General features: G+C 38.4%; 2 protein-coding genes across 9 annotated transcripts in view; both read left to right on the forward strand.

Annotated features, from left to right (window-relative positions):
• The first annotated feature begins 1694 nt into the window (after positions 1 to 1694).
• Positions 1695 to 9439, forward strand: LOC109963382 (sorting nexin-1). The gene is made up of 15 exons (XM_020605873.1): positions 1695 to 2017; positions 2861 to 2999; positions 3785 to 3918; positions 4082 to 4148; positions 4364 to 4407; positions 4538 to 4679; positions 4771 to 4849; positions 5068 to 5143; positions 5321 to 5434; positions 5940 to 6033; positions 6208 to 6413; positions 7314 to 7457; positions 8317 to 8397; positions 8680 to 8751; positions 8987 to 9439. Exons 1-15 carry the CDS (start codon positions 1769 to 1771, stop codon positions 9023 to 9025), a joined length of 1680 nt encoding a protein of 559 aa, XP_020461529.1. The 5' UTR covers positions 1695 to 1768; the 3' UTR covers positions 9026 to 9439.
• Positions 9440 to 11033: 1594 nt separating this feature from the next.
• csnk1g1 (casein kinase 1, gamma 1) overlaps positions 11034 to 22983 on the forward strand; it is a 37473-nt gene continuing 25523 nt past the window's right edge. For 2 of the 8 annotated variants that reach the window (XM_020605813.1, XM_020605814.1), the window contains exons 1-5: positions 11036 to 11288; positions 19165 to 19234; positions 19310 to 19588; positions 20135 to 20175; positions 20720 to 20789. In XM_020605813.1, the coding sequence (XP_020461469.1) occupies positions 19402 to 19588; positions 20135 to 20175; positions 20720 to 20789 (298 nt within the window). In that variant the 5' untranslated portion in view covers positions 11036 to 11288; positions 19165 to 19234; positions 19310 to 19401. Of the gene's footprint in view, positions 11289 to 19164; positions 19235 to 19309; positions 19589 to 20134; positions 20176 to 20719; positions 20790 to 22983 lie in introns of all 8 variants that reach the window. The other 6 variants (XM_020605806.1, XM_020605807.1, XM_020605808.1 and 3 more) reach the window with 4 other exon arrangements.

Here is a 22983-nt window from a genome sequence, read left to right on the forward strand (position 1 = left end):
AAGTTATTTAAAATTATTCGGAAATAAACTGGTAGTTACAGACCTGTAAAATAAAATGTATATTAGCAAGGTGATCTTTTGTCAACCAGCAAGTGTGTTGATTTCAAGCTTTGGTATTCTTGTCATATTCATGTGAGCTTGGATGAAAACTGTTTTCTGCCTGAGAAGCTGATGGAGATGACTCTCTCAGCACAGACTGCTAGTTGACATTAATTTCAAGGCCTGTTGAAGCAACTGAATAGTGTAGCATGATATTAAATTAAACAGCAAAATGTTTGAATATGCCATGACATTTAAAATGCTGCCTTGTGCAAAGTTGGACAAATGAGTTTAAGTAAACAAAGATAAAGTAAATGTATAAAGTATTGTATAAGATAATTGTATAGTTTCACCTCACTATGCTACAAAAACATTTGACATTTTAGGGTTTTATTCACAGCACATACAGTCACACCACCAATTTCACTTTTTTGCTGATTATTTGCTATCTAAGTCCAGTTGATGTTTTTTTCAGTTTACTATGACCTGGATGACTGAGAATCTGCACAGACATGTTTGCTGATTAATCTTTACAGTATATGCTCTCAGCAGTATATAAAGTGTAAATCTGAATCCATGTAGAGCAGTAGATGGCTCTCTCAGACCTTTCACTAAGATGATAAATAATCCAGATGAAAGGTGGAAAGAAGTTTTGTGTAGAATCAGTTTTTCAACCCGTAAACATCACTTCAGGTAAGTTTCAGAGAAACTGATTTCTTTTGTAAATGAAGGTCTAAAACTTTACTCCAAAAAAAACTCTATGTGCTTTAATTAGCGTCAGAACTGTATTTTCTGTTTTAGAACTTTGACATGTATTAGAATTTGACTAATAAAGCACTTAGTTTAGTATTTTTCTTATTTTTTGTAATTTAAATATGATTTCTGCTCAGTCTCCACAGCAAAAAAAAAAACATACCGTATGATTTTGTAAATTTGACAAATGTGTTCATCTAATGCATGAAAAGCCCACTTACAAATCTGACATATCTGCAGTATGAAAACAGTACAAATCATCTTACACTATTAATCAGACTTTTGGATCTTTTTTCTTTTCTTTTTTTATATGCTTTAAGATACATTTTTTATAAAGAGGACATGGAGTAGAGGAATAAGAGTTCACCACAAATCAAAACAGAAACCTACAAAGTATGTAATAAAGAAAAAGTGTACAACTGGAAAGAGTAAACATTTACAGTAGGTTGCAATACCTAGGCCAGTGGTGACAAATGGAGAGGGGGGGCTATACTCAAGTTTGTGACTGGAGCCCAGATTTAGAGTTGACATTTGTAAGACAAAGGGGCCCAGTGGACATCAAATCCCCCAGAATGAAAAAGATGTGGTCGTTTTGTTTGTCTTTGTGGTCAGTTGTGTGTTTGGTCTGGTCATTTTGCATCTCTTTTGTTGATTTACATCTCTCTGCTATCATTTTGTGCCACTTTGTTATCAATTTTGCATCTGTTTTTAGCCATTTGGGATGACTTTGCAGTCGTTTGACACATTTTTGAAGTTATTTAGCGTTACTTGTAGTCATTTTGCGACTTTGCGCATGTTACTGTGGTCGTTTTGTATCTTCTTCTAGAAAATGTTCGTATCTTTGTTTTGCGTCTTTTTGTGGGCGTTTTATTTTTGCTTTTCATTGTTGATTGACTAACCAACAAGAAAGTCAGCTTCAGAGCTTTTGATTTACATCGGTAGACCAGCGTCCCCTTCCTCAGCCAGGTGGATTTAAATGTTTAGTCGTTTACAACACATTGGCCTGTCATGTTGCTCCGTGACCAGCAAGTGTCGCTGTCGCCATTTACTAGCATCTTTCACGCGTCCTCCACTTCCGTTTACGTCCGCGCTCACAACACGGAATATGGCGGCTAGCTCGTATCGGAACCCTCCTCCTTTCCCTGCTTCAGAGGAGCCAGAAACTGGACAGACTGACATGGCAGATGAGGACAGCGACGAGGGAGAGGACATCTTTGTTTGCAGCGTATGTCTACGGCTCGGTCACATTAATAACAGCATGCTGTGTGTGATGGTTAAATATATCTGCATCAAGTGGTTTAGTCAGGGCATTGAAATCAGCCTCATTATCCGATCTGACCTGCATTCAAGGCCACTGACAGAGAGGCGATGAAACAAAAAAGCATTGAAACTGATTCATAGACTTTACTGAAGTCATTTAGCAGCGCACAAACTTGTAGCTAGCACGTTTTATAATTTAGTTTTCGCGTGCCTAAAGTGCTTACTTAACGTCAGAGGTTCGTCTAAAGATGATCGCTTGTCTCGATGTCCAGTTGAACATCTTGTATTTAATTTAACATGTATTTCCTTAGAATATTTAAGTGTAGTGTTTGCTAATCTCCAGTTCACATGACACTAGTCTGTGTCCGGTGGTAGAAGTGCTCGAATCCCTTACATAAAAAGGTTATAATACATTCATATAAAATAACGTTACTTCATCAAAAAGTAGAAGCCCTACAAAGTAAACTTACCATCATCATCACTTTCACTATCAAGATATATTTAAAGTATCCAAATAAAATATAGCTACAGGAATAGTTGCCATGGACTAATAACCTGATATTTCATTCTAAAACAGTCAGGGTATAAGTATGAAGTAGCAGAAAGTGGAAATGCTTAAGTAAAGAGCAAATACTTCAAAACTGTACTCAAGTACAGTAGGCCCTGTAAGAGCAAATGTACACACTCACTTTCCATTACAGTCTGTGTCGGTCTTGAGACAGGATAATAACTACTCCTGTGATGTCTCCCCTTCTCTTTGGGGTTTTTGTGGCTCATTAATTAAAGCTTGTGACTGTCCTGTCTGCAGAGTAATCCTGTGGCTGTGAGCTGTCAGCCTGGCCGAGCTAATGAAGAGTCTCCAGATCTGTTCAATGAGGATGAGGTCAGCAACACAACCACCAAATCCAATGGAGCTCCCTCTGATGATGACAATGACCTGTTTGATGGTTAGGAGACCATTTCTGTTCATTTTATCCCACTTTGTTTAAATTTTGCAGCTCTTGCACCCCTACAAAGAATTCTGAGTTTTGAGAGATGGTTTATTTTAAGCCTTAATCATGCTAGACTTTAATAATGCAGTTCTTAACGGGCATTCCACTGATATTACACATAAATGTTCAGCTTACTTATCATGAGAAAAACAGCAAATCTTAGCATTTTAGCAGCTGGAACTGAAGAGTGCTTAGCATTTTACATGCTGATACATTGAGATGTTTGATTTATCTTGTTAAGGACACAAAAATATTGTTTCAATACTGGTAAATAAACTCAAGGATTATGTTGGCACTGGTATCAGAAATATCAAAAGATCACAGCTCTATTGAAAACCTTCACTAGCTCATGGATTACCCTCGGGCCCATTTCCATATTATAAGATCAAGTTTGGGTTAATACATGAAGCTGTACAAAATCTTTGCCAAAATAAAATGCATTAAGTGTAAAGCTCAAATGTTAAAATACATCATTTAAATCAGGAACTACTGGATGAAAGAACAGCAGTTTAAATGGGATATCACAGAGAATTATCAGGCACAGTGCTGCTCAGTTGTACAGCAGTATAAAAATAAAGCTTTGCACAGGGAGTAATTCTCAACGTATCAGTGCACTGTTCTAGATAAACCAGGTGTGTAGCTTGTGATCCTTTCTGACTTGCACTACTTTAACCAAGTTGTTTTTAATCTCTTTTTTGGTGAAGAGAGGCATACAATAATCAAATCTGTTCTTTCCCCAGAGGCACACGTGGAGCTGAGTACAGACAAGCCTGGCAGCTCTGGTAGGAAGGAGCTCTCTGCCTCCTCTGGTCCTCATCCCACCTCTACGTTCACCCAGGGCCCTGCAGCCGTGCAGCCCGCTTCCTTGGAACAGGTACAGGCTGCAGCTGAGCTTCCTCGGACCTTGGTGACAAATAATTGCATGGATTGCTTGTCTGTGTTTGAATGCCAAGTAATGTACCAGTTACAGCCAAATGGTCAGACTGAGTTGTGTTTACAGAGTTTGAACTTTATCAATATCTTCTCATTAATTAAAGTTGGAGGAGGAAGAGGCCAAGGATAGTTTTGATGTGGATGTTGCTGTCACCAACCCCGAGAAAATCGGTTAGTCTCTTTTTATCGCTCTGTTTATGTTAAAACTAATACAGCTCTCTGTAATTTCCAGTTTATTCAGATGTTGTATGGAAAGCAGCTGAATAATTATAACATTGATTAGTTCACTTGACTTGTTGCACTGTAGCTCATGTTAGCATTTAAATAATGACACATTAATTTCATACTCTATAGTCTATGTATCACCAATGTTTCTGTCCTCCTAGGAGACGGTATGAATGCGTATGTGGCCTACAAAGTGTCCACCAGGGTCTGTAGTAAAGCTTGTGTTGATACATATGTTTTGTGTATTTTTACATGGATTTTAAAACTGTCTAAATCTTCACAGTTGTTTATTAGTTCGGTGTTTTTCTAATGTACTCTACCGTGTCTGCCATCAGACTTCATTGCCCATGTTCAAGAGTAAGACCTTCTCAGCCAGGAGGCGTTTCAGTGACTTCCTGGGTCTTTATGAGAAGCTGTCGGTCAAACAGTTGCTCCACGGCTGCATCATTCCGCCACCGCCAGAGAAAAGTGTCGTGGGTGAGCGGCCGGCTCTGTTGTTTTTCTGTGTGTGTTCTGTCCCTTTTTGTCATTTTGGTGTTACTTTAGTGACTGTCATTTGGATGATTAGGAATGACTAAAGTGAAGGTGGGGATGGATGACCCTTCATCGGTAGAGTTTTTGGAGAGAAGACGAGCAGCTCTGGAGAGGTAAGGATCCACACCTGTTTCATGTAGTGGCATAATTACCAAGATGATAAGAACTCTTCATAGTAGGTCAGCTTTTTTTTATGCTGCAGAGATGTTTTATCCAAGGCTGTTTTACCTCGATCTCTACTCATTCCTCTGTTTTTGGTTCCATGTTCTACATGTTAGTTTTTGGGCATTACTTTTTACTCACTTCATTCAGCTCCTGCTATTTTTTTTAGATATCTGAAGAGAGTGGTCTCTCATCCAATGTTATTACAAGATCCTGATGTCCGTGAGTTCCTGGAGAGAGAAGATGTGGGTACTATGGGATATAGAAGAGTTTCCAGCAGCAGTATACTGGATAACAACTTCATGTCAATTTTAGATTTAACTAGGTGCCTTGAGAAGGAATGCTTACTTGTTTTCTTCTTGAGAATGATATATTACCAAAGTGCTCACTTGAGTTATGCGTGTGTTTGTGTGTAATTTCAGCTGCCCAGGGCAGTGAATACCCAGGCGCTGAGTGGAGCTGGCTTCCTCAAAATGATCAATAAGGCATCAGATGCTGTCAACAAGATGACCATCAAAATAAATGAGTCCGATACTGTGAGTTTTCAGGAGACTGCTGTGCATGTGGCCTGCATATGGAGATACATTTTATAGTATAATATATTCTTTCATAGAGTTGGAAAAGCCCATAGTTGGATAAATCCTGATAGATCAACAGAAGCACCAGAAATCTTAAATGTTGATGCAGTGACTGCTCAAATGTAGGTTTGGGTACCATCATGAAGTATTATAGCAAATTATTTTGATACAAGACCTGACAACATATGCAAAACTGCATTGAACTGTCTAGTAGTGATTTTTTGAATATATTTCTTTAAATTTGCGTTTAATAATCAATATGGACAGTTACAGAGCAGGAGAACATTATATCATTGATATGATTATCTCAATATTTTGTTGTTTGAAATGAAATTAATTATGTATGTAAATTGGTTATTTTTAGCCACAGTGTATTGTGGCATTGTAACTATTTTACTTGACATTGCAGCAAGACAAACAGACTGCTATTCTTGACATGATGAAGTGGTTTGGTTGTGTTCAGTGGTTTGAGGACAAGTTCCAGGAGGTGGTAAATGAGGAACAGCAATTGAGGAAGCTTCATTCTGTGGTCGACTCCCTGGTCAGTCACAGGAAGGGTAAGCTACTTGTGCCTTTCATGACCTGTCTCTGTTGCCCAGATTTTTTGTTTTTGTTTTTATTTTCATCAGATTGTTTCAAAAGGTGAAGCAGAAGAGTCCAGTCCACTGCTTTTCACAGAAAGGCGAAACAAGTAGACTGAATATGTTTTCTGTTTCCTCCTTCAACACCAGAGCTGTGTGGAAACACAGCAGTATTTGCCAAAAGTATGGCTATGTTGGGAAATTCTGAGGACAACACAGCCCTATCACGGGCCTTGTCCCAGCTAGCAGAGGTGGAGGATAAGATGGAGCAGCTGCATCAGGAGCAGGCAGCCAGTGATTTCTTCATCTTTTCAGAGCTGCTGGCTGACTACATCCGCCTTCTGGGTGCTGTGCGGGTAAGCTGACAGCTGCACATCGGAGGATATGCATTAGGAATAATATTTTGACTCATTATTCTTCAATAAAAATAAATAACATTACGTTACAAAAGCCCCACAATTTGGAAAGCAGCTCAGGTGATTCTGTTACAATAAAGGTGGTGATCCCAGTGATATGAACAGCTGTCATCCTATCATAGCTACTGGATCAAACAAACTGAAGGTCAAAATTGGCTTTTTTATATAGAAACAATTCTTGCTTTTGCTTTGCTAGTCAGAAGACTATTGTGTAATCTACTATTATGTCTGCTCTTGAAGACTCTGACATTTTCTACATGCCTGCCTCGTCCCACTCCTTAAAGCCTCTTGACTCAGTATCACAGTGCACTGCACTTCATCACAGGAGATAAATTCTTCACTCACCACCGTGTTTCATATCAAAAGATGGGATGGTCCTCCTTAATCGATGGATGCAAGTTGCATTGTATTATTTATTTATCTGTAAGGCTCTACTGCCTCACTGCCCCTGCTCACTGGTTTCATATAAACAAAGTACATACTGTACAGTGTGCGGTTGCAGGATATTTTAATGTTAGCTGTACTGTATGTTCAATCCAAGCTTGGAAGAAATGATTGCAGGTAATATGTGCACCACAAGTGAAATGAGCTGCAGGAAACCTTGAAACCAACATCCCTCGTCCCAGCTGAGGGTTTTAAAAGACTGTACATAAGGACTTGCGATTCTACATGTAATTGCTTTTCTTAAAGTAAAACTGTTGTAATTGTGTGTGTGAACTGTTGTCTGTCATATTTAAACTATGTATGTGTAATTTTGTACAGCGGCCTCTCTTGAGAAAAAAAAAAGTGCAACTACTTGTTTAAATAGAAAATAATGTTATTTAAAACGGATGTCCACAGGGCTGCTTTGACCAGCGAGTACGAGCGTGGCAACGATGGCAGGAAGCTCAGAGCACACTGCAGAAGAAGAGAGAGACTGAGGCCAAGCTGCTGTGGGCCAACAAGCCAGACAAACTGCAGCAGGCCAAAGAAGAGATCACTGAGGTACAATGACAAGCCTTGAAGAGCTCCACTTGAACATAGGCTCCCTAAATTATGTTTCAGTTTAACATGAGCTATAAAGTCTTATCACATCGTTTTTAATTTTATAAGCTCCATGAAAGACCTTCATTACCACCCACTTGACGTAGTTATAGCTCACTTTTTTAAAAGGGGAGTATGTGTGTTGTTACTAAGGACTAAATAATTAACTTATCAAAGGAGGAGATAACACAATCATTTTAGTAATATTTGTAGCTAAATATTATGTGACAAGAAAAGAGAAAAATGATTAGGAATCATTTTGATAATTGAGTTCAGGCCCTTTATTAAGCATTATTCCAAAACATCATTGGGTGCACCTTCTCACATAGGTGGATTTTTTTTTTTTTTTGGATGACTCTAAATTGAATATTTTTGGTATTTGGGTCAGACAGATATTTTTTTCACATTTGATCACATTTCATTTTATGACATATTCAGGTCACTTGATTATTTAGAAAATATATTGAAATATAGTCACTTATTTGTAAGCGCAGGTGGTACCCTGTCTTAAAAACGACACCAAAAACAAGAAAACCAGAACAGTCTCTGTATACTGCACATGAACAAATGATGTACCATCATAACAACAACAGTATTGTATTATTTTCAATAAAACTGTTTGCCAGTTTTAGATTGATGAAGACTTGCTTTGTAAGAGTTGTCTGGGCAATGAAGTCTGATGGCAGAATAAGCAGTTAATGTGTATTTGTTTACTGTTTAAGAGAAGATGAAATGTTATAAAATATTGAATATTATATGCTGGAAAATATTGACATATTGATCCTTAATTGTTTTGTTCTGCTCCTCGTTATGTCCTCAGTGGGAGGCGAAGGTTACTCAGTACGAGAGAGATTTTGACAGGACTGGCATGGCTGTGCGCAAGGAGGTTCTCAGGTTTGAGGTATGTGAATGCATTTACAAATGCTGTAAAAAGTGTCATCATCTTACTATAACTAAGGATCAAAGAAGATTTAATGTGACGCTTTATTGTCAAACTAGATATTTTTATAGGCACTGTGTATTTGACTTAAAAGAAATGTGTGGCTTATTTGGTATAAAGAGAGAAAGAGGTGACATTAAACATTTTAGCCATGCTAACAGCACAGCTCTAAGAATGGCACAGTCAGTCAGTCCACCACTTTGGCAAAGAGCTTGAGATGTGACAGCACTTTTCTCTCTTCAGAAAGAAAAAGCCAAGGACTTCAAGAGCCAAATAATCAAGTATTTGGAGGCGATGCTGCAATCTCAACAGCGGGTAATCATTTACTATATATATTCAACATATAAACTTGACTCAGCATGCTTTATTTTGTTCACTTCATGCTTTACTTTGGGTACCAGAGTGTTCATTTAAACATATATTTTAATTATTACTACTGTTCTCATAATAAGGACTATTAAACATTGGTTACACTTAGCATTAACTGAAATTTTAAACGATACTGAATCTCCCTCACTACACTCATTTATTTGTTCTGATTGTGTTCCAGCTGATAAAGTTTTGGGAGGCATTCCTTCCGGAGGTGTGAAGAGGGAGGCTTCTTTTTTAAAAGACCCCAACTGCCTTTTTTGAACACTTTACCTCTTGATCAGGACTTGAGAGGACAATTTAGAAACACATAAAACTTGCATCCATTTTTTTCTTTCGTCTTTTTTACTCATAGTGTATTCTCTAATTTGGTACATTTCTTTGATACAAAAAGCTGCCACATTTACATACTATTTCTTTAGCATAATGACTTTTTACTGAAAAGCAATCCAATAGAAATTAACCCAGCCGTAGTATTTGTAAATCCCACTGTCTCTCAGTGAGATGTATATATTTATGTCTTGCTTAAACTACTATATTAAAGTATTAACACTGAGGTACTACCCTAGAGTAACATTGACTCTAGGTTACGTTGGAAAAGCTGGTTTTTCTTATTTAAAAAAAAAAAAAAAAACACAGTTGATGACTGAAGCCAGGAGTATTAGCACATTGTTGGAGTGTATCACACAGTGCATATTAGATTATAGAAATCATACTAGACCTCAGATTTTCCAAGGCTATAAGCTTGTCAGAGTTGTTACAAAATGATAAAGAAAAATGAGGTGACAGTGAGTGCAAGTTGAGAAAATACAATCACTGCTTTGTTGGTATTTTATATGACAATGTCTTCGCTAGAGTCATGTTTATTAATTCATTTGTTACACAACAGGTTAAAGTACTTAGATTTTTTTCTGTTGTATCAAAGATTGAAGCCCAAAGGTATCCATTTGGAGCTATTGCCGAGATTGTATACTGCCCTATGTGAATGATTCTTGACATGTATGTACAGTACACATGAATGCTATTTGAATGGACTCGTACAACTGCGGACATACAGTGTATTGTTAGTAACAATACATTTATTGATAAATTTGTTTAATGATAACAGAGGCACAGACATTCCAGTGAGATGGTCCCTTATTTTCATATCCAGTATTTGTGAGTCTAGGTTTTTTGTCATGTCATATTTACGTAAGAATGTTCTTTATTTTTGTAACCACTTTGCATAGGCACATACACTATCCTGGAAATGCTATACAGGTACATGTACAAAATAAATATGATTGGTTAAGTGTGTAGATGAACAACTGTCCCCTGGGCTTAAGTAAAAGGCCTTCTTGAGATTGCATCCGTGTCCAAAATCCTCTGTGTATCGTCAAGTGCTGGTCAAGCACAAATAATAGGAGCGACTCAGTTCAATTTTTAAGCAACCATGGAGTAAAAGTAACAAAACTTTGAAAGAGCATCTGCAATTCTATGAGAACATCTGTTAATGAGATGTGTGACATGATCAAACACTTGAGAACAGCTACTAAATGGACTTCAAAGTTAGATCATTTAGTCAGCTGCTGGTTGTGTTGAGAATGAGCTCTGAAGCTCAATATTACTTTTTTTTTTACTTGCTATAGCCAAACTGTTACTGCAGTTTTAAAGAACAGAATTTTAAAAAATTTGTGTGTGAACCGGGATCAAAAAGGAAATGGGATCAGGACATCTCCCCTTTTGACTGACATAGCTTTTGGACTTTCCCAGCAAGAAATATAACAGTCTAGGGCTGCAACAAATGATTATTTTTATTATTTCAATTAATCTGACCATTTTTAGGGAAATTGCTATTATTCGTGGAACTGCAAACATCTGAGACATGAAAAGTGTCAGGAAACCCCAGACAGACACAAACATTGCAGTAATGTAGTTTATGTTGTACCCTTATATATTTTATGTCAGTGTTAATCTGCAAAGCAATTAGCAACTATAGCTGTTATAAAAAAAACGAAGTAATGTGTACAAATCTAATTGTAGTGGATTAGATGTAAAAAGTAGAATAAAATGTAAATATCCTACTCAAGTAAAATACAAGTACATTAATTGTTGCCTACTTAAAGCACTATACGAGTAGCCTAAATGTATTTTATTACTTCCCACCGCTGGAATTTGAGATGCAGACTGATATCTTTGCATCTGAGATTGTTTCAGTGGAACTAATGGTTAATTGGTTTGTATCGGTCTGACCTGGAAGTCAGCGGTGTGAAGCGGGCGGTGCCGTGTTTCTACATCCGGTGTGTTCGAACCTTTAACGAGTAGTGAAGGCAGACGAGCACTGAAGAATAGAGAGAGTTGCTAAAGATACTTTCCCGTTAGCCCGAAACACCAGTAATAACAAGTAACACCAAAACCCACAGACCAAGCTCCAGTCATTCGTGTACATTTGGTGTGACACATACACAAGCTGTGTGCGGACCGTCTGGATTTTATCAGCGAAGGTGAGCCAGTTGTGTTTGCGTGCGATGAGTTAGCAAACCAACGTTTCATAGTAGGCTTTTGGTTGGTAGCTAATATTTTTGTTGCTAACGGAGCTAATTTCCTTGTTGCGGTCGGAGCAGCTGTCACCTAGCTTACCCATTAGTAGGTGTTAGCTAAGGCGTTAACTCCAGGCTCCGATTCTGATTGCTTTATTTTCTGCTCTTTTACTAACCCAGTGTTATGATTAACAAGAAAATGTATAAACCGTGATTTTTTTTCATAACATGTTTGGGGCCAGACCACCCATTGTGGCTAAGTAATGTTTAGCTAACGTTAGCTTTCTGGCTGGTTAGTCGGGCTTTTTGTTGGCATGCTGGAAAGCTAACTTGGCTAACGTTTAGTTGACTTAGTAAGCGATGTGACCATCACTAATGATAGTGATGGTCAAGGCTGGCTTTGTCCGTGAATCGCTCACTTACAAGTGCAACCGCTTTCTTGTTTTGGTTTAGCCGAAGGCCTGCTTACAAAGGTTCCATCATTTATATTCCTCGGCTGTCTCTATCTAAACACTTACTCACAAATTTAGTATTAACACTGGTTGTAGGTGTAAGGTTAGGCATGCAAAGACGTGATGGCACAGAATATAAAATTGGCGAATTTAACCAAGAGCCTTTCTTAGCCCGGTCACCGCAGGCAGAGTCGTGTTGAAACACTCCTCAGACTGCTGCAAGTTTGATTTGACCACACATGCATATTAGGACTAAATATAAAGTTGAATTGCACTTCTTAGTTTAGGTAACGTTAAAATTTAAATTTCCTTTGCTCATGTTCAAGTATACATAGACACAGAACATCTCAGTGAAAGTCTTCCTTGTTTTGCTGTATTTATGGCTTATTACGGAATCAGTTTATGTCCTAACTTTGTTCGGCTGCTGTCCATACAATAAAGTAAGCTAACTGGTTACCAACATTTCAAACTAAATAACACAACGCTTGTGCATGCTTTCAGAGAGCAGCGCTAGTTGCATTAGTCCAAACAGCAAACGCTTATTTACAAGTTGTGTGAATGCATGTTTTGTCTCCTTTTCCATTTCATTCATCTTTATTTAAAACGTGTTTAAACATTTCAACGTTGTAGATGTTAGGTTGGTAGATTTTCAGTAAAGGGTAAGCCCTAATGTGTCTTCACATAAAGGAAGACATACATCTGCAGCTCATGCAGTATTTATAAGACTTTAATATCAAAATCTTAGGTGGAAATGAGATCATTGTCATGGATGCGGGTGCATAGAATGACCATGTATGAATATATTGTTCTCTGTGCACTGATGGAGAAGCAAAAGCATGAATAATCAAAATTCCCACCACTTACTTCACAAGAGCTGGTTTTTAGCAGAGAGGCAGATGTTAGCTGGTGCTGCCACAGAAGGAGTCTGCACTGCTGGCAGCCCCCCCACCCCCACTGAACTTTCCACTGAAGGTTAATCACTCTACTAAGCAGCCCTATGTTTTTGTACAATGAAAAGATGTCAACAGATTTGTCATTTTAAATAGATGCTAATCAGCTAGAAGCATCTCAGATTCTTGAGATATATTGACAGGAAAATTTGAGCACTGTAATCAAGGTTTTGGAGTCTTAAATGCTTTTTTAATGTACCTTACTGAAGGAAATATACAAGTGGGTAGTGCTTGATTTTAAAACTAGCTATTAACTGATTACACCTTTTCAGTAAAATGTTAAGTTTTTACTACTAGCGTCATCAAACAAACCTTTTGAATTAGACTTACTCCAAATCCTGTGTGCCTGTGATTAGATGGTAAGGAGTTGGTGAATTGTACATTTGGACAAGCCTTCATATTTTACTAGGATGGTATAGCGCCACTGTAAAATCACTTGTAGTAATAGTGCCTTGTTTATATTATTCTGTAAGCCCTAAATCCCTGCTTCATCAATTTCAGCAAGCCTAGAATTAGAAAATAAGATCACCTGATGCATATTTTTGGTTGTAACAGAACAGATGTGCGGTCAACGGAGCATATTACCTGTAGTCACAACAGCTCAGTCTTGAGTATGTCTCCATATGGCACACTCCCTCTCATGCACAATGACATTCATGCAAAAGTGCAAGCAGGGGGACATTCTCTTGGTAGAGAGAGAAAGTGTTTCACCAACATACTTATCAGGCCAAATCCTGTAAAAAAAATATATATAGTTAAATATTAATTCACAATGCTTTTTTTATCTTATTGCTGCCAAAATAGAATTGTTGAACAAATCAGTAAAGAAAATGGCCAGTAAGGTAAATGTGTAATGTAATTAAAATTCTCAAAATCCTTTCTGGTTTTCTCCTTATGAGAAAGAAAATACATTTTATATGGTGCCATAAGGTGTTTACCCTCAAATATATTTTTATTTATCAGGAAACGGGGATAAAGTCTGGGGAATCCCCACCTTACATCAAAACTGAAGAAACCCTTTGTATAGACCACAGACTATTTTCTGTTCCTCAGGAACAGTCCTGTGGTTTGTTTGAGTTTATTCTTCCCTTTATTGATCTGGTAGACAACAGAAATACATTTATACAGCCAGAACACATGATCATGTGCAGTATAATAAATTGCAAATCTATTATATTGTTCCATAGGATCTATTTTGTAAATCCCTTAAATATACATGTGAACAGGTGAACAAAACTACAGGGATACCTTCTAAAATAATTAAATCAATGACACTGCTACTGTGTGCTAAAAATATGTCCAGTACCTCTGACACAGTTTCTCCTAAAATTAAGCATTTACAAAGGTTATTGCCTGGCTATTATATTAGATTGCTTTACATTTTGCAGCTGTAGATATTCCTTTGTCTACCCCGCAAGCTAAATGAAAATTTTGTTGTGACTCTCCGTACAAGATGGAATGGGGCACTCTTTATGATCCAGTTTTTTAAAGCTTTTTTCAAGTAAATGAACATATTTAATAGTGAGCACATTTTGAGGTAGAGACAATAATGGTAGAAAAGTAATACCCACAGACTCATGAGAAGTGCATAGTGTGATGCACCTTTGTAATTGAAGGTTGTAGATGTTTTGCAGCCCTTCATTAAGTGTAGTTTTGGTGCCTTGTACAGTATGCATTACGTTTCTGTTCAACTGTAATGTCTAATTTTCCATCTTAATCCTCAGGTTAGGCATGTCTGGACATGTTTAAAACACAATGGGACTGCAGTGATGTAATATTAGTTATTAAACAAATGCATAAAACACGCACAAAAAAAATCTGTTCAGTTTTATGTCCAGAAAAGAAAAACATATTAGCCTTATTCAGTTTATGCTGTCTACAAAGTGGGTCAACATGCCCTCTCATACATGGCTGTACCTGAAATAGAAGTGTTGTTGTGAAACATCAATGAATAGCTCTCTGACTTTAATGTGAAAATGCCTTTTACAGTGACGCATGCAAATAATTAGCTCAAAACAAAGTAGACTAAAACCAGAAGGACTTAAAGCAGGCCTGGTGTCATTTGATACTGAACATTTGATCAGCAGTAATGTATACTCATTATACAGTGCAGCCTTGTACTGTACAATGAAAAAGCATGTGCAGAAATAACAAATGGTCAGCAATAGCTACGTTCACGTTACCTGCTGAAGTGACTCAGATCCTCCCCCCCCATCCAAGTGACTCAGATCTGATCTTTTCACCTATGTGTGAACAAACAAAATAATATATTTTCAAATCAGATCTGGGCCACTTGCATATGTGGTCTCAGATCAGATTCATTTCTGTAGCCACTGTCAGATTAGAATTCGCCTTTTTCTTTTTTCTGTTGTCCCACTCCTCTGCTCATGTGCCTTTTTCCTGTTATCATTGCTCAGTGTCAGCTCCTCACAGACAGTTTAAAAATTAACATGGAGAAGAACGACAACAATGCTGGGGACAGTGAAAGACAAGGTTGTTTCACATTTATAGAGAAGCTTCTGATCAAGCCAAGCTGGAAAGAGCATATTGTAACTAAGCAGTTCTTGAGGCAATTTTGCGATTTGACTGTCTCTTAAATGACGTTGTTGGTCTTGAATGCACATGGCTCACCTTTCAATTAAATCTGCACATGTGTGGCAGTTTAGGACCTCAGCGGTGTTTAAATTGTAATGTCATTTCCAAACGTGAATGTGAACCATCAGCACAAAAACATTGGCTTTGAGAAAATGAGTGAATTTGAGCAATGTGCCTTTTAATTTGAATATAGCCAGAGTGACATTTCATACTGGTGGCACTACTGCCACAAAATCTCAGATGGTGGCACCACCTCTGTTTTACTATGTAATGCAAATGAATGTTTTTTGCGAGTTATTTTGATAACCTTAACATCCAGTGTGCATAGCCTACATTCAAAATGAAATTCGGAGAGACTATTGTAGACTATTATATTTCAGCTGAAGTATAAACCGATGATTTGAGTGCATGTTTTGCCATTGTGTACATGATTTATTTGTAGCCTGGTTTTCTTAAGAATTTCTACTCTTTGGTGATGTTTGTGTTGGACTTCATGCACAGTTTAGCTCTCTTATTCACCTGGCTAATGGGCTTGGGCTAAAGTTGCTAGTAGGGCTGGAATATCTGAGTATTTGGATATTTTGTTCATTGGGTAGGTAATAGGTTTTCAATTCTAGTAGTCAAATATTCAAGAGAGCGACTTAAATTGATGACAGGGCAAAATGAAAGTGGCTATTGTCAGGTCTGTGACCTCATTGCAGCTGGTGGACAAACAGGCAACCTGCTGTCTGCCAGGTCTGAGGTAAAGAGGCACTCTCTTACACCACTGAATAATTAGAGTGAACTGAGTGCTTCTCTGTCTTTCCAACAACTCCAACAGAGTGAGATGTCTTCACAGGTAAAACTATCAGTCAATTATTACCACCGAATATCTGGAGCCTAAAAATCGCCATTCGGGACAGCTCTAGTTACTAGTAGTCTACTACTTAAAGAGGAACTTGGTGGTTGGTTTCAGCCGCTACTGACTTAAATGTTTGATCCATTCAATCTGCACTGACTGACCTCCCAGCAGTATCTCTTGTCAAAACAGCTCTGTCAACAGGAGGACAGCACAGTCTTCACCAGGCTGACCAGCAGCAGAAATGTACCGGGAAAAAATAGTCTTCATGTAGGATCATCAGAATGAAATCAGCAGTGTTTATATGTATGGATTTATTAAGTTTATTATTGCCCTGTCTTGCTACAAAGGATGGGGGCAAGTAAAACCAGAAAGCTCAGTGACACCAGGAGTCGGATTCATCACAAGAGATTCAAGAAAGAAGTTTCCAACACATAAATAGGCCAACAATTGATCTACCAGATTTAAGCAACTGTCTGTGTCAATTACATTTCAAATGCACCAAAGGTAAAAAGTAGACGGGGGGGGAGGGGGGGGTCCAGGGATGAAGCTCATCTCGGACTCAGTGTGGATCAACACATTTGATAGATGGGAGCCTCTGCTTCATGAGATGGAGTGATTGACAGACCTGCAGATAAATGTTGCAATGACAGTATTGCAGAAATTGTAAAGTCTGTCCAACATGTCCACCTTGTGTAACCTTAAAAAAAAAACAAAACTGATTTGCACCTTAAATAAATTTAGTCACAAAATGTGACTGATCACTTGCAGTCTGGAGCCCTGCATGTCTCTCTTCCTTGAACCAGTACCCATACTCATATGCAGTTATACGTTAGACTTACTGAATCATCATTGTAACAGTAATATTGTAGTCAGAAAGTTCAGCATTTTGTTCATCAGTGACAAAGTCAGGTATAATTCTGCAGTCATTCCTGTGTACTGTATATAACTGCAGTTCCAGTCTCTGCTCTAAGGTGAACAGTAGTGACCAGAAGATAATCGGTAACATCAGTCTGCTGTTTGTGTTCATTATACTGTGTTCACCATAGAGTTTGTGAGTGAAGATGGTAATGAAACACCTAGCCAAGTTAATGTAAACGCTGGCATGCACTGGACTAGACTGGCCTACAAATAATTGTTGTTCACAATGGAAACTGTTCCAGCTAATCACTGGTCTTTGCTGCAGACCTGTTTTATAGCCATGTTGTTCTGTTCCTGGTTTTATGTAATAGCAACAGTGCACAGTTGCCCTTGGGAGCAAACTAGCTGTCTTTAATGCTGAGATCTGTGCAGGCAATACTGAGCATGAGTCATCCGGAAGCCCACACACAAATACTTTCTGCAGCAGCCTTTCCATGCTCAGGAATAACAGCATTGTCATGAAAACATTAGTAGCCGTTAGTTTTTATTGAAAGCACAAAATGATAGCTTTTAATTGAAACCATAGAACAGTGTTTTTAAAATATACTTTTGGATGACAAATTGATTTAAAATTAATAATGGAAATGATAATCTGCCAAATTTACAGTCAGCATTTTGTCTGCAGCACGCTTCAGTACACTGACTTTCTGAAGACTGTTAACACAATGGGAGGTCCCCAAAGAGGCAGTTTATGAACATCTTATCTCTTGGTGATTGATTCATCATAAACCAAACTGCCTGTAATTATTATCGCTTCATTACTATTTGTGCCCATGGTAGAAGCAATAGTTTGAACCAAAAATTAATTTACTGAACATACCCCCAAACTGGCTGCAGTGTTAATGTTTTGTTGTCCAATTAGCAGAAACTAGAGCATTTTCCTGGATTAGCCAATAAAGTAATTTAGCTAATTTTTGCTTGGTTTTGGTCTGGTTTATGTCAGACAAAACACTGCAGTCCATGTAGCATTTTAGTGAGATGTTAAGATTTATGCCATCATCACAACTAGAAATTTGGGAAGTTTGTTTAACCATCAATGCGTAACATGAAATTAGACATGCATATCACCAAAGTGTAAACCCCCTTTTTTGACATGGTCGCCACCGAAAGCCACAGGCATTATGGGCTATGTATTGCATGTACATTAGTTCTGGAACCAGTCATTACTGCTGCACTTCCTGGCTGTTACAACTGTCTCTGACTGTTGTGACCACATATGATGTAGTTTCAGAGACAGGACAGGAGGGGCGGAGCGGAGAGGAGGGGATACTGCTTGAGTTTGTTTTGACTCTCACGTCATCCTTAACGGTCAAAAATTAGAGGGAGAAGTTAGTTAATACAGCTTTAAGCTTTTCTCTCCTGGTGAGCAGATGTAACTTTACATCCTTTTTTGCATAATATTCCCTATCGACATTGTCCGCCACTTTACAGCTGTGGGTGGTAGAGAGTCTGGGATGCCTTCATGACTGTAAACTCTGACTTCAGGTTTGTGTTGATACTGAAACTGGCTGCTGTTTTCTATTACCACTGTGAGTTCATGTTTATTTGTTCTGGCAAGCAGCACTGTTACAGTGGGCCACTTCTGTCCTTATTTACCACCGTCCAAATGAGAAAGTTACAACTAAAAAGAAGTTGGGGTACATTTGCATATATTTGAAAACTCATAGACCCTGGAATACACAATGAGGGGCTATTCCAGAGGTTCACCGAGCATTTTTTGAGCAAAAACTGTTACTGTATATTGTTTACAAAAGAGTATTTATATATGAAAATATAAAAATGTCTCTGGAGTGGAACTTTAAGGTGAAATCTTATGTGCAATTTGGGGGCCCTACCATGCCTCACTGTCTCTGCAGTGCAGGACTTGTCCCCCAAATTACTGTACTGAGATGTGAATCTCTTAATTCAGATCACAGAAAAAGATCAGCGTGCATGCTGTAGCTGCCATCTTAATCCAAACTACAGTATTTTGGGTGATGTCATTAGATTAACTGGGTGGCAACATGTTAGAAACATTACTATAGGCTATTGTCTATAGAAAAGTTGTTTTATCTTTGGTATATGTTGTGTTCTGTCTGTTGCAGGTCTTCATGACTTTGTCCTTTTTCGGCAAATGTTGAGGCCCAAGTTCAGCTTGTGCAACAACTGTTAGAGGTGACGGGGAGGGCGGGCGGGAATCTTGGTTTACTGTACCAGGTTTTGTCTCATGAGAGTGACTGCACCATCCAGGCACTGCCAGTGACCAGGGCTGTGGCGGGCCCGGCCCAGGAGGCCTTTTTGTACATCACTTCAGGCTCCTGCTGACCTGTGCTGCTCACGTCATGGATCAACAAAGAGATAAATATGGTGAGCGGCCTGCCAGGAGCACTAAAGTTTCCCAAGGAAGCCGCAGTGGACACTCGTCACGACCATCTGGCTCCTCCAGTTCGTCTGGGGTCCTCATGGTGGGGCCAAATTTTCGTGTGGGTAAGAAGATTGGCTGTGGAAACTTTGGTGAACTGAAACTTGGTAAGTTGAATCTAAGTCTTGTGTTAAATGGCTCAGCATAAAGTGTATTTGCAAGTTTTTATAGCAGTTCTTAACAGTTCCGTGTGTAGCTGCAGGTATGCTTCATTGCTGCTTTATCAGCTACACCTAATGGAACCAACTGCAGTATAATACCTCAGCCCTGCAATAAATTGTACCTTCATGAAGGTGATAATGTATGGTTTTGAACAGTTTGCGATTCAACTTTGTTTGTGGTGTTGTATTGCATTAAAAAGAGAGATGTTTCTAATAGTTTGATCATATGAATTGGGTTAGACAAATGTATTGGAATCATAAAATGTTTTGTGGGGCTCTTCTGTTGGATTGCATTATTTTTGGTTAGATGTATCCAATAAAGTGGTAACCATGTATATTTTTGCCATAGGATGTATCTGTATGGAGCTTGTTAAGACCTTATCACTTACAAGGTTGTTTTTCCCTGGTAAACCTGTTGTTGTAAAGCCTTAAGTGGTTTATTTATAAAAGCTCTCATGTAATGTATGCTTGTCTTTTTCTTTCTTATTTCAGGTAAAAATCTCTATACCAACGAATATGTAGCTATTAAACTGGTAAGTATGCGTGCTTTCCTTTGCTGTTTGAGCTCCTCACCTTTGCAAATATATGTGTGCAATGCATGAAGTGAAGCAATTATTTTAAATCAGGATTTCACTTGGTGTAGATTTTAGATTAGAGATGGGCTGATGGACAGTCCATCACAATGGCTGACAAGCATCATGGTGGTGAGCTAGCATAATGATTTAAATATGACTTCACATCGCTAGTCCTCCAAATTAACACTCGCAGGTTGTGCTAGGGTGGTGCAGTAGTATGGTTAACATACGGGACTGTTCTGGTCTTAGAGACAAATGCGAATGAGGAGTAGATGCGTGGTTAGGTGTGGCTGCAGGACTAGAAATTATGACTCCTGCCTTTATTATTGCTCACTAGAGAATTTTAATTTCACCATCAAAGTATGAAGCTCACTAAGCCAAATGGTTTCATCTGCTTCCACTACTGATTTACATGATTTTCTTCAATTTTAGGTGGTTTTAATCCAGATTGTGAGGCTATTGTCATTAACGAAGTACTGGTTTGGATGTGTCCTCTGTACAGGAACCAGTGAAGTCGAGGGCACCACAGTTGCATTTAGAGTACCGGTTTTACAAAACACTGGGAACTACAGGTAAGGTCACAGACTGGTTTGCCACTCCTCGTGATAATGATTTGATTGTTTTGGAAGATCATTCATGAAGATTGTATCATTTCCTCAACAAGTGATTACTCCACTCAAGTTACATATTGATATTAAACTGCCAGCAGCTTTTAATCTCCATGACTTGGTGTACATGTGTGTGAATGCCTGTATGCATAGGGAGCATGACCTTGCTTGAAAATAGACTTACTAAGAGTGCAGTTTAGTATGAAGGGAATCGACCTAAAGCTTCTTATACACCCACATAAAAGATACAGCAGCTGATCTTCTTGTGTGTTCTACCAAAAAGACATTTTGATGTTATCTAGTCAGAATATGTAGGAGGTGTTGCAGACTATATCTGAGAATGTAACTTATGTTCAGTACAAATATAAGTGGTATCCTGAGTCAACATGCATGTCCCATGCCCATTTCTAATATCAATTAAAAATAATCTGTATTATTCAGTTGACATTTCTTAGTATAAAGTATGTCAAGTTCGGATTCCTGTACTTGGGAGTTTGAACTTAGAAACTTAGTCCAAACTCCACAATCATTTTTTGGCCATCTGGGGCAGTAGAACTAAGCTGTGTAAGGTGTGTTAGCAAACGGTTGCTTATTTAAATGTCCGGTAGGCTCCATAGAGCAAACGGAAACAGCAGAGTTGGGTGATTATTCTCTGTGGATTTGTCAAGTAGCCCCTTTCACATTACACATTGCCATTTGACACTTCTTATTATTACAAATATTGACTATAGCTGTTTCAAGGAAATGCACATTTAAAATTTGACTTTAGTGCACTGGTATGTTTAAATGGAAAAATGCATTTTAATTTACCTATAGTCAGAGGTCTAGCTAGACTTTCTTGTTGTCCATCATCTTGAGGGACAGGGTCATAAAAATTTTAATTTTTTATTTCACGAGAATTATTCTACCATTAAACCATGACCAACCCATTTACACGAAGTTAGGCTAATTGAATTGAACTCAGCTGACCTGCTGTGTCTTAGCCTGCTGCAGAGGCGACTGTTGCAAAGTTTCTCATGGGTGTTATAATTTTGATCTCAAAGCTGAATCTGTGCTCTGCTGCCGCACTGGAGACTGGACTTGCCAGCTCACCTTCAGCCAAAGTTTTAATGTTGGGGAACATTTCTCTCCTGAAGTAATTAGAAGTTGCATTGAACGTGGGATTCCCTGATCCTGAAGCACCCACCTTACTAGGACCGCATGCACTGTGCACCAGTGTCACAGCTGCAGTCCTCTGTACTGGTCACAGACTCGCTCTGTGTCCTCCAGCTTGTGGCTCTTCAACGCGCTGGCAGCTCCCAACAATGAGATGTTTTGAGTAGGTGTCAGTTGTCCTTCATCCACCTCCTCAGTTCCTCTTTTTCACCTCATTTATCAGCACCATAGCAATTATTGGGCTTTTTAGTAGCCTAACTTTAAGTTAGTGTAGATATAGATTTGCTACATGAAGCAGGCTTGTACATTGGTGCTGCATGGACCAGAAGAATGTACTTATTTGTTATTACCTTTTAGCTTTCCTTTGTCTTACCAAGCCATCCAGAAATGCTTGCTAAGTTACATTGACCATATGAGGCTAAATCATACTGTCAAAGGTTAACACTCATACACATCAACACTTGGTTTCTAATTGTTTTATATATTTAACATGCATGCCATAAAATTTTGTATATATCAGCAATAAGGTTCATTTCAGCCAGTGTCACTGCTGATCATTTTTGCTATACTGCTAGTTCGTATCTAGTAGTGCTTTTATGGTTCTGGTGGTCAGGTGAAAATGTACTGTCGGCAATGATTAGTCGAGGTCTGGTGATGCATCCCAGTTTCAACAGTCACTGACCAGAACCATGTGAGGATCAAAAGACCACAACATAAGGTTGAATTGAGGGCAAACCTTTTCAGTCTTGGTACTAGAGGAAATGGGTGGGAGCGTGAGAAACAATAGAACAATAGAAAACCTTTTCTAATAGTTGCTAATTGCCCTTCGAGTAAAATGGTCAATATAATGGACATGTAGTGTCGGTAGTCATATAAATGCACCTAAACTGGAGCTGTTCATGGGAGAGTTTGACTGTGATAATCACTTATTTTTTATTTAATTTATTTTTCGCACAAAACATGATGTCAGTGTTGCCGTTTAGGGCTGATCACACTCACGGTT

The sequence above is a fragment of the Monopterus albus genome, unplaced genomic scaffold, assembly GCF_001952655.1.
Source record: "Monopterus albus unplaced genomic scaffold, M_albus_1.0 scaffold72.1, whole genome shotgun sequence".
Lineage (NCBI taxonomy): Eukaryota > Metazoa > Chordata > Actinopteri > Synbranchiformes > Synbranchidae > Monopterus > Monopterus albus.

What these genes read in the sequence shown, in the direction of transcription:
- LOC109963382 (XM_020605873.1), top strand. Translation starts at nt 1,769, where the DNA reads ATGTTTAGTCGTTTACAACACATTGGCCTGTCATGTTGCTCCGTGACC. An exon ending in GCCAGAGAAAAGTGTCGTGG is followed by an intron (nt 4,680 to 4,770) that starts GTGAGCGGCCGG and finishes TTGGATGATTAG; the next exon opens with GAATGACTAAAGTGAAGGTG. An exon ending in AGACGAGCAGCTCTGGAGAG is followed by an intron (nt 4,850 to 5,067) that starts GTAAGGATCCAC and finishes TATTTTTTTTAG; the next exon opens with ATATCTGAAGAGAGTGGTCT.